The sequence below is a fragment of the Danio rerio genome, chromosome 1, assembly GCF_052040795.2.
Source record: "Danio rerio strain M-AB ecotype USA chromosome 1, GRCz13ab, whole genome shotgun sequence".
NCBI lineage: Eukaryota > Metazoa > Chordata > Actinopteri > Cypriniformes > Danionidae > Danio > Danio rerio.
Genome location: NC_141021.1, coordinates 56,397,532 through 56,411,721, shown reverse-complemented (window position 1 = coordinate 56,411,721; position 14,190 = coordinate 56,397,532). Strand labels below are relative to the sequence as shown.

At 33.7% G+C, this 14,190-nt stretch overlaps 1 protein-coding gene and 1 long non-coding RNA gene across 2 annotated transcripts in view; one reads left to right on the top strand and one right to left on the bottom strand.

The window, feature by feature from the left end:
* Positions 1-4,829: 4,829 nt before the first annotated feature.
* On the bottom strand, positions 4,830-12,072 carry LOC147837547 (uncharacterized). The gene is made up of 5 exons (XM_087238238.1): positions 12,007-12,072; positions 9,207-9,627; positions 8,831-9,121; positions 7,959-8,016; positions 4,830-5,078 (listed from the first exon to the last, which is right to left on the bottom strand). Exons 2-5 carry the CDS (start codon positions 9,616-9,618, stop codon positions 5,009-5,011), a joined length of 831 nt encoding a protein of 276 aa, XP_087094364.1. The 5' UTR covers positions 9,619-9,627; positions 12,007-12,072; the 3' UTR covers positions 4,830-5,008.
* LOC147847018 (uncharacterized) overlaps positions 6,655-14,190 on the top strand; it is a 919,394-nt gene continuing 911,858 nt past the window's right edge. Inside the window, exon 1 of the long non-coding RNA XR_015477252.1 lies at positions 6,655-6,910. This is a non-coding gene — a long non-coding RNA (uncharacterized LOC147847018). The remainder of the gene's footprint in view (positions 6,911-14,190) is intronic.

Sequence of the window (14,190 nt, the reverse complement as noted above, 5' to 3'; positions counted from 1 at the left end):
GACCAGATGACTCTAGATAAATAATGGCTCTCCAAAGCACCAAGTTTAGTTTGGCTAAATCTGACCATGCCTTTGGTCCAATTAAAGGATTATTTAGGATTAATGAAACTTGCAGTGAAAACATCACATGGATCCACATCAGATGGGATTTTGTTTGTTCTTGGATGCTTCTGTCTCATAGACTGCTAAAAATCTGTTTCTTATTCTATTCGTTCTTTCTTTTAAATGCAGCTTTTTCATTTACACAGATCGATGTATCTCAAAGGCTTGTTTCAGAGTAAGCTTGAACAGATTTCTGAGCTACACTTTGAGCATTGATTTGACTGTTCATTTGCCTCGCAAACAAATCCTTCATGGAAAAACCTTGCTCTGACATTTTCCTGTTTATTCCCAACATGTAAATGTGAACTTATGTGGTACAGTCCAAATAATACACATGATAAAATCATTAACAATATAATTTAAGCACAATGTCAAGTATTATAAATTATATAAATTATATATATATATATATATATATATATATATATATATATATATATATATATATATATATATATATTATATATATATATATATATATATATTTATATATATATATATATATATATATATATATATATATATATATATATTTATTTATTTATTTATATATATGTTTATTTATATATATATATATATATTTATTTATTTATTTATATATATGTTTATTTATATATATATATATTTATTTATATATATATATATATATATATATATATATATATATATATATATATATATATATATATATATATATATATATACACACACACAGTTGAAGTCAGAAATATTAGCCTCTCTGCATATTTTTCAAAATTTCGGTTTCACATATCTAAACATAATAGTTTTAATAACTCATTTCTACTAACTGATTTCTTCAATCTTTGCCATGATGACAGCACATAATATTTGACTAGATATTTTACTAGTATTCAGCTTAAAGTGACATTAAATGCTTAACTAGGTTAATTAGGCAAGTTAGGTTAATTAGGCAAGTCATTGTATACTACCTGACAAAAGTCTTGTCGCCTATCCAAGTTTTATGAACAACAAATATTAACATTATTATTAATAATAACTTTGCCAATTTCCTTCACCAAACGTGACTGATTTCTGTGAGAATCTTGGGCGCATGCTGGTTCCAGTAGGTCTTCTGCAGTATTTGTGATGATTGGGATGCTGCTCAGCCAGCCTGATCTCACAAGAAAACGTACGTATTTTACGTTTTGCCAGTTTAGTGGCTAATTCATGCGAATTCAGTTGTTCAGCCATTCGAGTTCAGTCGTACGAAAATGTACAATTTTAAAAAGGAGGCACCTAACCCCACCCCTAAACCCAACTGTCATCGGGGGAAGAGCAAATCATACTAAATTGTACGAATTAGATTGTACGAAGTCATACGAATTATAGCCACTAAATCAAAAAGTTACAAATTGCCGTTAGATTGTGTTGCCTCAGCAGATAATTCAGCAGAAAAATCTACCTTCTGCCACTTTTCCAAATGATCAACCTTAAATCAACTTGAAAGTTATTATTTGTTGCTTTTACAACTAGGCAGGGGCCGGTAAAAGATTCTGATGGCATGTTAACCCTGAATAAAAATATCACTGTTTCAGTGTATCACGATATTGTAATTACTACTCTAAAATATGCTGTTTTTAAATGTCTGAGTATAAAAATATACTTTAAGAAAAAAAAAAAGAAAATATTTAAAATATTATGAAACAGTGAAGGTTTTTTTTCAGCTTATACTGTAAACTTACATACAGTTAAAGTCAGAATTATTAGCCCCTTCCTTTCTTTGAATTTTTTATCTTTTTAAAATATTTCCAAAATGATGTTTAAAAGAGCAAAGAAATTTAAAACTAGTTTTATTCTAGCCAAAATAAAACAAAAAAGACTTTCTCCAGAAGAAAAAATATTATCAGACATACTGTGACAATTTCCTTGCTCTGTTAAACAACATTTTGGGAAATATTTGAATTTTGGCCTCAACTGTACGGTGTAAATATATATATATATATATATATATATATATATATATATATATATGTGTGTGTGTGTGTGTGTGTGTGTGTGTGTGTGTGTGTGTAAATGTACACAACCATATTATGTATATATATCATAAATATGATTAATTGATTTGAGAATGCTTCAATTATCATATTGTGTACAAAGAATGGACAATGGCAGTAATTTGCTTATGTAATATAATATGCCGCCTGCTAGTTACACAATAAAATAGGGTTTATATTGTGTGCTATATTGTGAAGCTTAGCGCAGGTGCACGGACAAAGGGGAAAGTCAGACATAGCAACAACAAACGTAAAGGTCAGACTCAAAAGAAATAGACTTCTGCAATAATAGAATTGAAAAATATCACAAAACTTTTAATGACATAATTAAAATAATATAGGCAACACAGTGGCGCAGTAGGTAGTGCTGTCGCCTCACAGCAAGAAGGTCGCTGGTTCGAGAATCGGCTCAGTTGGCGTTTCTGTTTGGGGTTTGCATGTTCTCCCTGCATTCGCACGGGTTTCCTTCGGGTGCTCCGGTTTCCCCCACAGTCCAAACACATGTGGTACAGGTGAATTAGGGAGGCTTAATTTTCCGTAGTGTATGAGTGTGTGTGAATGAGTGTGTGTGGATGTTTACCAGAGATGGGTTGCGGCTGGAAGGGCATCCGCTTTAAACTATAAAGTTTTTAACATTTAAAAAAAAAATAAAACGTATGAACATGTATATGTATTTATTATATCAACTGTGATTCAAATTACAAAAAAACGAGTTCCTGATTGTGCGAGGGGTTTCTAATGCAGCGTCTATGGGACAGGACAGCTAATTTGATGTTATTCTCTCTTCTGGTTGCCGTCATCAGTCTCGCACAATTTTTTCCTCTTTCTGAATGTCTTTATGAAATCATTGTGGAGTTTTTCCTTTTATTATTTCAGCAAATAAGATTGTAAAACAATTATGGTAACACTTTACAATAAAGTTCATTAGTTAATGCATTTACTAACATGAACTAATCATGAACAACACATGTACGGCATTTATTAATCATAATTGAACATTTACTAATGCATTATTAACATTCAACTCCATGCTTGTTAACATTAGTTAATGCACCATGAGTTAACATGAACTAATAATGAACTACTGTATTTTCATTAACTAACGTTAACTAACATAAACAAATACAGTAGTAGATGTATTGTTCATTGTTTGTTCATGTTAGTAAATGCATTAATTAACATTAACTAATGAACCTGATTGTAAAGTGTGACCACAATTATTTGTTGTATTCTTTCATTAACTGCAGTAAGTTACTCTCTAAGTTTTCCCAACTACACTGTAAAAAATGCAGGGTTCCACACAAATCCTTCATGTTGTCCTAACACAAATCAATTAAGTTAACGTCACACTTCTAACAAATTTATGTTGATTGAAGTTGTCCCAATGAAATCTTAAGCATGTGTTGTTTCAGCTCATAATAATATATATTGTTTATTTATATGATATATTTTATATGATATGAGTATAATCTTGGTTATGGTTAGGAGGCTATGCTGGACAGAATCCAGTGGGCAAATTTGGTCAGGATGCCAGAGTTAAACCTATGCTCTTTTTTTTTTTTTTTTTCAAAGAACATCCTGAGATTTTTAATGACCACTGGGAGTAAGGACCTTAATTTAACATCTCATCTGAAAGACGGCGCTCACTGAGCAGTATATTTTCTCCATTAATATACTAGGGCGTTGGAACCCACACAGATCGCAGGTTGAGCGCCCCCTGCTGGTTTCACTAACACCACTTTAAGCAATAACCTAGCTTTCCCGTGTGGTCTCCCATCTAGGTACTAACCAGGTGCAGCCCTGCTTAGCTTCAGTGTGCGACCATGTGAGCGTTGCAGAGAGCTAGCTGCCCAACTTTTGATATATATTTGTGTTGCAATACTGCAGTGTTTACTGTGAATGATTTATCGGTGCACATCTCTTCTTTTCTCCTACTTTAATTTGCCGTTTAATGGAACAAGGGCGGGATCAACCTGTCAATCACATGACATCCAACAATATTACGAGCATCAGGTCCCACCCTGCATTTTTCCCCATAACTACGACCTCAATTTATTGCTGACTTATTGGCATAAACCCACTTTTGAATAGTGATCAATGATGATGGCTCAGTGGTTAGCATTGATGCTTTACAGCAAGAAGGTTGCTGGTTTAAGTCCCGGCTGGACCAGTTGGCATTTCTGTGTGGAGTTTGCATGTTGTTGGCATGGGTTTGCTCTGGTTTCCCCCACAGTCCAAACACATGCACTAGGTGAATTGAATGAACTAAATTGGTCGTAGTGTATCATTGTGTGTGTGTGAATGTGATTGTGTTGGGTGTTTCCCAGAACTAGGTTGCAGCCAGAGAGGCATCCGCTGTGTAAAACAAATGCTGGAATAGTTGGTGGTTCATTCCACTGTGGAGATCCCTGATAAATAAGTGTCTAAGCCGAAGGAAAATGAATGAATGAACTTTATACAGTGTACCAGCCAAGATTTACCGGAGCATGTGAACCAACTAGCTTTGTATTTTTAAACCTCATACTCTTTCCATATGATACACAAAAACAGTTGAATATCTTTTGAAAACCTCCAATGAGAAATCTGTATTATTTGTACGGCTGTCATAGATTCACCTGATTTGCAAATTGGTTGTGCTTTCCAGAAAGGCTTTCAGTCCTTTATTCATGCAAACATTGATTAATTGATTGTTCTGAGAGACTTAGACAAGAATAGGTTTTTACATTGCTTTATTCCCCTTTTGTGGTATGCTACAAGCAGAAATCTACATTTTGAGAAATTTTTTTCAGCACAGCTTAAAGAAATGCAAGAGGTTTGACATATTCAGCTGTACTTTGTCTTAAAGATGTGGAAAGTGAGGATTTGTGGAGCCCGAGGAAATGCTTCATGTTTTAGACACACTGGGAGAAGTACTGTGCAGGGTTGACGTTGCGGCACTCATCAACAATCACAAATTGGTTCCTAAAAGACAACAAACACAGACTTGTAAAGCAGGTTTCAGATCTTGTGTAGCTTACTGTCGCAGTTTATAATTGTAACACGTTGGTTATGCGATACTGTTAATACAGAAGCATAAGCAGGATGTCTTTTCCAGGGTCTCTGCAGATATCATGATGTCAAATTTAAGACCTTTTACGACCTTTTTAAGACCATTAAGTATTAAATTAAAGACCTATATCGCAATATCAAAAACATGCGAGAGAAAATGTAAAAGCACAAAATTAGGGGTAAAATAAAGTTATTTAAATTGAACAGTAGTAAAGTCAGGGTAAATGCACCACTGAACTACAGAAAAAACAAACATCTTAATGCAGATGTATACTTTCACCTGGCACTGCATCGCACAACTCACGAAACGGATGAAGGCTTTTATACTTGACACGTTCACCATTGAGATATGGGATTGAGATAGAAATGACAGGGGGCGGTCCAAAAAAACAGAAAGTAAAATCAAACGAATAAAAAGATAATCATTATCATTAGCTATGTTTCCATTTTGCAAATGCGCATAAAAAAACAGTTGATGGAAACGCCATGATGCGAATAAATTTTGCAAATGCGCATAAAAAACTTATGCGCCTAACTGGGTAGGATAAACTTTTTATTCGATAAGAAAAGATGCGCATAAACTGCGATGGAAACACTTTTATCGCACAAACTCCAGCATGCGCATTAAAAAAGGTCATGTGATTTTGTTAAAAGAGATCATGTGATGCTTAAAATGTGTGTGAATGGATAAAACGTCAGGCTGAGCACATTATAAAACATCTGAAATGTTATTTTGGTCATTATAAAACGCGTTACCATTTCAGTATTAATGTTATAATATTATTAATGACCTCCAGAATCAAAAGCGCCTGTGCTCTGCATCTGACACCTTCAAACGCCACTGCGCGCTCACTGCTTATCAGGATTGTCTTCTGAGGCGCATTCATTTAGAAAAGATTGATGCAGCTTCTCTACTGCAGCAAATGCAGTTTTTACTGTTGATATTTGGCGCCAGTTAATCAGGAAGTGACGATTTTGTTCGCTTTGACTCGTTGGATGGAAACGATGCTTCATTCGCACAACTTTTATGCGATAATCCAGTTTTGCGCATAAAGTTTATTCGCATTTTTGGATGGAAACATAACTGTTGAAGATGTTTTTGGGGGCCTCTTTTTTGTTGTTTTAACAAACTTATCCCTCAGGTTTTTCCAAAGTTTTACAAAAACTTTCCTCCTTTCCCATGGCTGTTGCAATTTCTAGCCAATAATTATTGGTCATTCTGGCAAGCAGAAATTTAACTGATAGAAAATAAGTAAAACTTGATTAGGTATTATAGCCTACTGTACTATTCACTCTTTAAATAAATCCCACTATCAATCCCATTTTATCACTAAAATAAAGTGAACTAGTGTCTGCTGTACAGTGTTTTGTAAAGTACAGTAAAGTACTTCAATTACTCTGTTGTGGTAATACTATAGTTGCTATGGTAACACAACAAGTGTATTAAAAACAAACTACCCAGAGCTTTAGTTTTTTTTTTTTTACAGTTTAGGGTATATCTTTCTACAATTCAACACACTTTACTGTAGTAAAACTACACTGTATTTCATTTTATCAGTTCACTATTCTTAATACTACAGTATGCTGAAGCATCTCTGGAGAGCAAAAGCACGAAAGGAGTCAGACGGAGCGAGAGCAGATCATTCGCACGTGAGCAGCCAGTGTTTTGAGAGCTCGCAAGCAGTTTTGTCCATAAACAAAGGAAACCGGCGCGTGAGCAGAGATTCGCTCTCTCATATTACAGCGCTTCCGACTTATCAAACTGCGCTTTCGACATTTGTCAGTGAAATAACGACATACTCTGCCAGCCGAAATCATGTCGCGCGCACTCAAATCGAACTTCCGCAAACACAGCGATGATGTCACATTCGCCGCGTGCACTCAGTTTAATATCAGAAAGCTGATTGGCTATTGCAAGTTGACCTTTTTGTAGTTGTAATACCGGAAATTACAATTGGACTAGTGAAATAAAGAACTACAACACCCCAAAAGTTCAACTAGCAGTAGTGCTGTCACCTCACAGCAAGAAGGTCGCTGGTTCGAACCTCGGCTCAGTTGGTGTTTTTGTGTGGAGTTTGCATTTTCTCCCTGCATTTGCGTGGGTTTCCTCCGGGTTCTCCGGTTTCCCCCACAGTCCAAAGACATGCGGTACAGGTGAATTAGGTGAACACGTGAATAGGCTAAAATTGTCCGTAGTGTATGAGTGTGTGTGTGTGTGTGGATGTTTCCCAGAGATAGGAAGGGCATCCGCTGCGTAAAAACGTGCTGGATAAATTGGCGGTTCATTCCGCTGTGGTGACCCCAGATTAATAAAGGGACTAAGCCGACAAGAAAATGAATGAATGAATAAACCAATCTAATCTAACCCATAAAAATGCTCCTTTTTTGTAGATTTTTTTTATATAAAGTAAGGATTTTCTAAAATTATTTAAATTTTGGTGTTTATATATATCTATACACATAAAATTTTAATTAACCGAATGAGTCTCATTCTAGTGAGACTAGTGCAACTGTTATACACTAATTGAAGAGTTTAGATGCAAAAACCTCTAAGTTCTGTCTGAATTTGTCCTCAAAAATGAGCATTTTCATCAAGCTTCTGTGTGTATGTTCAGTAACATCACTTTTATGGCAAAGAATAAATCCTTTTCCTGGTTTTAAAATGAAATAACTCAACATAAATAAAGGGGGATTTGAATAATGTTTATTTTCAATGGAAAATTCAAATGGCATTTAGAGGTTTTTGCATCTGAACTCTTCAGTTGTAGATGTGGTATAAAGTAAAAAGCTTACATGCTCAATAGCGTCTTCAGGCAGGCGATGTCATTGCTGATGTCATTATCCGTCAGAGCTGTGGAAGACAAATGGATGACATTGAAAATCGACACACTGTAGTCCTGTTTTAGAGTCTTCTGCACTGACACTGTTTTTGCTATGTGTCTATCAACAGAAGGGTAGCCCAGGCACGCATGAAAAAGTAGCAGATGCTGAAATGCATGCAGACAATTTGATGGGATTCAATACTCTGTTTTGTAATTTCAATCTAATAACAATCTTAGAATTAAATTTACAGATGTTTAGGAAAAGTCAGGGTACTATAGTTATATACTATATATTTATACTATACTGTAGGGTCTTATTTTAATAAAGGAATTCAATTACAAAATGTAAAAGCTCAGTAGTTCTAGTCTTAAATTCTGGGTGAATCTGAAGCTGAGACTTTTATTTTAGTATGTTAATGTATTCCAATTAAAACGGGGGCAGGACTTTCTTATTTGCGCATCTTTTCTTTGTAACAAACTAACAATAAGAGCGGCGTGGCTAAAAATATATCGGCTGAAGTCAACAAAACTGACGTGAACAAAGGACGGCCACTCCAAATGTGGAGGCAAAAGAATTTGATTGAAGATCATTAAAACAATTCAGTGAATTAACTTAAGGATTAATTGTTCACCTAAAGAATAACAATGTGCACTTGCAAATTAAACATTGTAAGATTTGATTTCAAACAGACTTTAAGGGTGAAGCACCATATCTTCTTCTACTACTTTATTTCTAATACATGTATGTTTGTATACAAACAATACTCCTTGTGAAATAGTTTTTTCCTCACATTTAATTGTTAAATGATTGATTTATTTTATTTTCTTGACTACATTACTCACCCTTGCACCTAATGCCGCACAGATTTTGACTCTGCCCGGATCCAGAATTGCAGGCCACTCGGTTGCTAAGCTGGAAGATCCCGAAGAGAGTTGTGTCGAGACTTTGTTTTTCTTCTGAACTCTCGGAACTCTCAGAACTGCGATCAAATCGACCTGGCGAGTGCTTTTGGGGTCCATGGAAGGATCTCTTTCCTCTTCCGGGCTTGCCATGGCCTGGTTTTTTGCCAGGACTCTTGATGGTGTTGACCCGCTCAGTGTTGAACTTTGACAGACGCTCCACAGAGCAGACGACTGAAAGACAAACACAGAAACACTCTCAACATTTGCATCCCTACTAGTAATCACCTGACAGCGCTTAACCTTGCAAAACACTTACTTCTGGCGATGACGCCCAAATCTGCCTCATTGGTAGGCATGGTTACTCTAGGCACAGTCACGCTTCCAGTGACATTTGCAGGTTGACTTGATGTAAAATTTGCAGGTAGACTTGCAGTTACATTTGCAGGCACACTTGCAGTAGCATTTGCAGGTAGACTTGCAGTTACATTTGCAGGTAGACTTGAAGTTACATTAGCAGGCACGCTTGCAGTGACATTTTCAGGTGCAGGAGTGACATTTCTACGCACACGATCGTCTCTACCACCACTTCCTCCAGGATTTCCCCCCAGACCTGCCTGGAGTAGGGACTTCAGCTCGCATTTACCCACAGTCCGTCCTTCACTTACACTGGACACCAGAAGAACCAGTGCCAATGCAGCCAACATCTTCACTGACAGATTACTCTTCATCTTTGATATCTGGAGATTGGATACAGAGCAAAAGATTAATTCAATGAAAAGACCCAAATATTTTACTGTGCCAATAAAGTTCTTTCAGTGAAAGGACCTAACCCTATACCAGAACCTAAACCTAACAAAATGACATCGATAAACACGTAAAAAAATATGACAAAAATGCTAATCGATTTAATGTCAATTGACTACCTATAGATGTCAAAATGACATTAAACTGACGTTTAACATTGGCATCAAAAATCTATCAAAAAACGATACTGTAATCAATTTTTAAACACAAAAAGATCAGTTTGATGTTGTTTTGAAACCTAGGTAGTTTATGTGCATTTTAGGGATCCAAAATCCAGTGTAAATATGCAACTGAAGCTTTCAGATGAATAAAACTTTTCTTATAATATATTTTTTGTATATTTTGGTGGTCAAAAGGGCGTCAATGTGTGGATGTTAAGGTTTTGACATCAAATCGTTGGCATTTTTGACGTTTTTTTTTTTTTTTTTTCAATCACCAATAGCAACATTCTGAGTTCGCTTTCTGAAAAAAATATTTTTATAACCGCACATTTGGCTTTTCACCAGGGCTGTACACTTAGAAATACACCTTTGTACCATTTTTTACTTTTTTACATCCTTGTAGTACACTGAAATTGATCAAATATTTCTTGAACTTAAACGCCTAAGCTTAATTGATAATTTTGCTGGAAAAATGACAGAATACCATGAAGGAAACCAACAATCGCCAATAGCAAGTTTTAAAAATTGACTTTCAAAAAAAAATATACCAAACACCAAACTTTTGGCTTTTCACCAGGGCTGTACACTGAAAAATACACCTTTGTACCTCTTTTTATTTTACTTCCACCAAAATGAACCACTACATTGACTTTAAAAACGAATTGGACTTGCAAAAAAACTGTAATAAATAAGTTTTCTTTAATTATTTAAGGTATAACACGTGGCAGTAGTTTTTAAAATTGACACGCTTTAATTTAACAATTTAATTTAGCAAAATTCTGAGTTAAATTTCAGAAAATTTATTCCAATAACCACACCTTTGGCTTTTCACCAGGGCTGTACACAGGGTGAATATACCTTTGTACCAATTTAAAAAAACATTTAACATCATGGTACACTGAAAATATTACTCAGTTGATCAACTACTTCATCAAACTATTTCGTGAAGTTAAACTCTTAAAATAAATTACAATTTTGCTGTAAAAAAATGACAGAACACCATGAAGGAAAACAACAATAGCAACTTTCTAAAATTCACTTTTAGAAAAAATATACCAAGCACCAAACTTTTTGGCTTTTCACCAGGGCTGTACACTGAAAAAAACACCTCTGTACTATTTTTTATTTTACTACCACCAAAATGAACCAATACATTGACTTAAAAAATAACTAGCAAAAAAACTGTAATAAATAAGTTCTCTTCAATTCTTTTGGGTTTAACATCTTGAAGTACTTTTTAAAATTGTGACGCTTTAATTTAACAATTTTATTTAGTAGCATTTAGAAAAAATTCGCTTTTAGAAAAGATATTCCAATAACCACACCTGTGGCTTTTCACCAGGGTTGTATACTTAAAAATACACCCTTGTACCATTTTTTATTTTACTACCACCAAAATTAACCACCACATTGACTTTAAAAAATAACTTTGACTAGTGAAAAATGAATAATTAAGTTCTCTTTAATTATTTTAGTTATAACACGTTGAAGTAGTTTTTAAAAATAGTCACATTTTAATTTTAACAATTTAATTTAGCAACATTCTGAGTTCGCTTTCAGAATAAATATTCCAATATCCACAGCTTTGGCTTTTCACCAGGGCTGTACACATAGAAATACACCTTTGTACCAATTTCTTTAATTTGCAACCACCAAAATTAACAACTTGATCGACTTCTAAAAATTGCTTTGACTTGTTACACATAAAGAAATGAGCTAAAAGCTGTAATAAATTCTCTTGAATTCTTGTAGGTATTACACATTGAACTTGGTTTTAAAATGGTCACGTTTTAATGAACTTTTTTGATGTGTATTACAGATTTATGAGGCGAAAAAAAAGGATATATGGTAACTTCTATGACATTGATTGCAATGTAATGTTTTTAAAAGTCATAAAAGTCTTATAACCTTCAGAAACGCTTCAGGATTTCAATCAGTGACCTATAAATGGTTAAGATGCTAATGTGCACATTGTGAAAGCAGATAATGTACCAAGAAGGTACTATTTTTTGAAGCCACAATAGATTATTGAAACCTATTTATACATTATTACAAGTTGCAAATTTTGGCCAAAATTACAAAGCTATGCATTAGTTTATTTAGCCAAACAAATACATATGCAATATCAAAAATGAACAGAGTTGATTTTACCAGATGTCAATCTAGTCTTCTTTACTCTTGCTTTGCGCTGCTGCTTGTTTCCAGGCTCCGCTGTGTGTTGAATGTCTGAACATCGGGATTTTTATAGTAAACGGTGTTGTGATGACCTCACCGGATGTTACTTACCAAACCTGTTGATAAAGCATCTCATGACCAATAGGCAGGTATTGCAACATGCAGCTTTGTTTGCTGTGCAACTTTACAGAAGTGATCAGATGGAGGTGCTTCGTCACTTTTTCCTCTTGTCACTCAAGCTATTTTTAATCTGTGTAATTATAAGTTTGTGTTCCTGAAATTCCCAAGTACATGAGGGAATTTTAAATATTTGTTGTTACAAACTTTATCACTATACACCCTTTTTCAATGCAGATGTTCAAATATTTTTAAAGTAAATGTTTAGTTTTGGCACTATAGCACAATTTTTGTATGTTTTGTAATTAAAATTATATATGTAATACATCCACATAGCGTTATATATTTTTTGACATTTTAGTTTAAATTCCTTTTAACCTGTATTTGACTTAGCTTTACCCCATCCACATGCAGCCCATATTTTTTTGTTGGACTTTATTTACTTCAAAATGTATGTAAATGTTAAGAATACTTGTTATTCTTAAACTACTGCCTATAATTGACTAACTATCCAAACTATCCAAACAATCTACTGAATAATTGATTGACTAACAACAACATGACAATGTTTTTACGTTAACAATTAGCTAACAAAAGCTATTTATTTTCTCATATAACAAAAGGGCTGTTTTTATTCAGTTTAATGCAGTGCAATGTAAAATTGCATCTAGGGTTAATTTGATTTTACAAATTTAAGTAAATCACATTTTTTTACTGTGTTTTATTAAAGTTTTTATAAACATAGTATGCAAATAACATTTACTTAGAATGTTTACAATCACAAAAAAAGAAACAAATAGATAGAAAATAATAATTGATGGAAATTATAATAATAGAGAAATATTAGTGGTAGCTTTTTAAAAATAAATTTTAATAAATTTTAAAAAAAATTTAAAAAGGAGGGGGGGAATAAAAAAAAAACTAACCAATATAACCAATATAAAGGCAATAACTACAACAAAGATAAAGCCCCTGACAGCCTTTCAAAGATCAAGTAAGTATGTTTCGATTAATGCCCAGGACTGTTGGAAAAGGTCAAATATACAGTTGAAGTCAGAATTATTTGCCCCCTGTTTATTTTTTTCCACAATTTCTGTTTAACGGAGAGAAGATTTCTTCAACTCATTTCTGCACATACAGTAAGAGTTTTAATAACTCATCTCTAATAACTGATTTATTTTATCTTTGTCATGATGACAGTAAAAATATTTGACTAGATATTCTTCAAGACACTTCTATACAGCTTAAAGTGACATTTAAAGGCTTAACTAGGTTAGTTAGGTTAACTAGGCAGGTTAGGGTAATCAGGCAAGCTATTGTATAATGATGGTTTGTTCTGTACTATTGTCCTGACTATTAAAAAAATATAGCTTAAAGAGGCTGATAATATTGACCTTAAAATAGTGTTTAAAACAAGTAAGAAAAAAAATATTATCAGACATACTGTGAAAATTTCCTTGCTCTGTTAAACATCATTTGGGGAAATTTTAAAAAGAAAAAAAAATCAAAAGGGGCAAATAATTCTGACTTTATCAATACATGCATACATAACCTGTACAATTAAATATTATGTTTGTTTTTTATTTCATTTTTATATTTGCTATATATTATATACCCACATAGCTTTATATTTTTAGACGTTTAGGTAAAATTTTATAAACCTGTATTTCACTTAGCTTAAACCTATCCACATTATTCACAGAGCTTTTATTTGTATTTCACTTTGTGCAAATATCTAAAGTAGTATACACTGTTTGGGGGGGGGGGGGGGGGGGGTTATTCTTAAACTACTGCACTGCAATGAATTATTGATTATGACTTACAACATGACAACGTTTTTACATTAACCGTTTCATGTTAACCAATTTGTTTTCTCATATAATATAAGGGCTGTTTTAAATCAGTTTAATGGATTGCTTAAATTAAAACTGCATTTAATGTAAATTAGATTTGACACAATTAAGTCAATCGCAGATTTTTTTTTCACATTATGATCACATTTTTACCAAATTCGAAATAAAAAAGTAACCAGTAACCTTTCTT

Bases quoted from the DNA above. Each gene is read 5' to 3' on its own strand.
- LOC147837547 (XM_087238238.1), bottom strand. From the start codon at position 9,618: ATGAAGAGTAATCTGTCAGTGAAGATGTTGGCTGCATTGGCACTGGTT. The intron at 9,122-9,206 runs GTAAGTGTTTTG...TTTGTCTTTCAG, and splicing joins TTTGGGCGTCATCGCCAGAA to TCGTCTGCTCTGTGGAGCGT. The intron at 5,079-7,958 runs GTAAGCTTTTTA...GTTGTCTTTTAG, and splicing joins CTGAAGACGCTATTGAGCAT to GAACCAATTTGTGATTGTTG.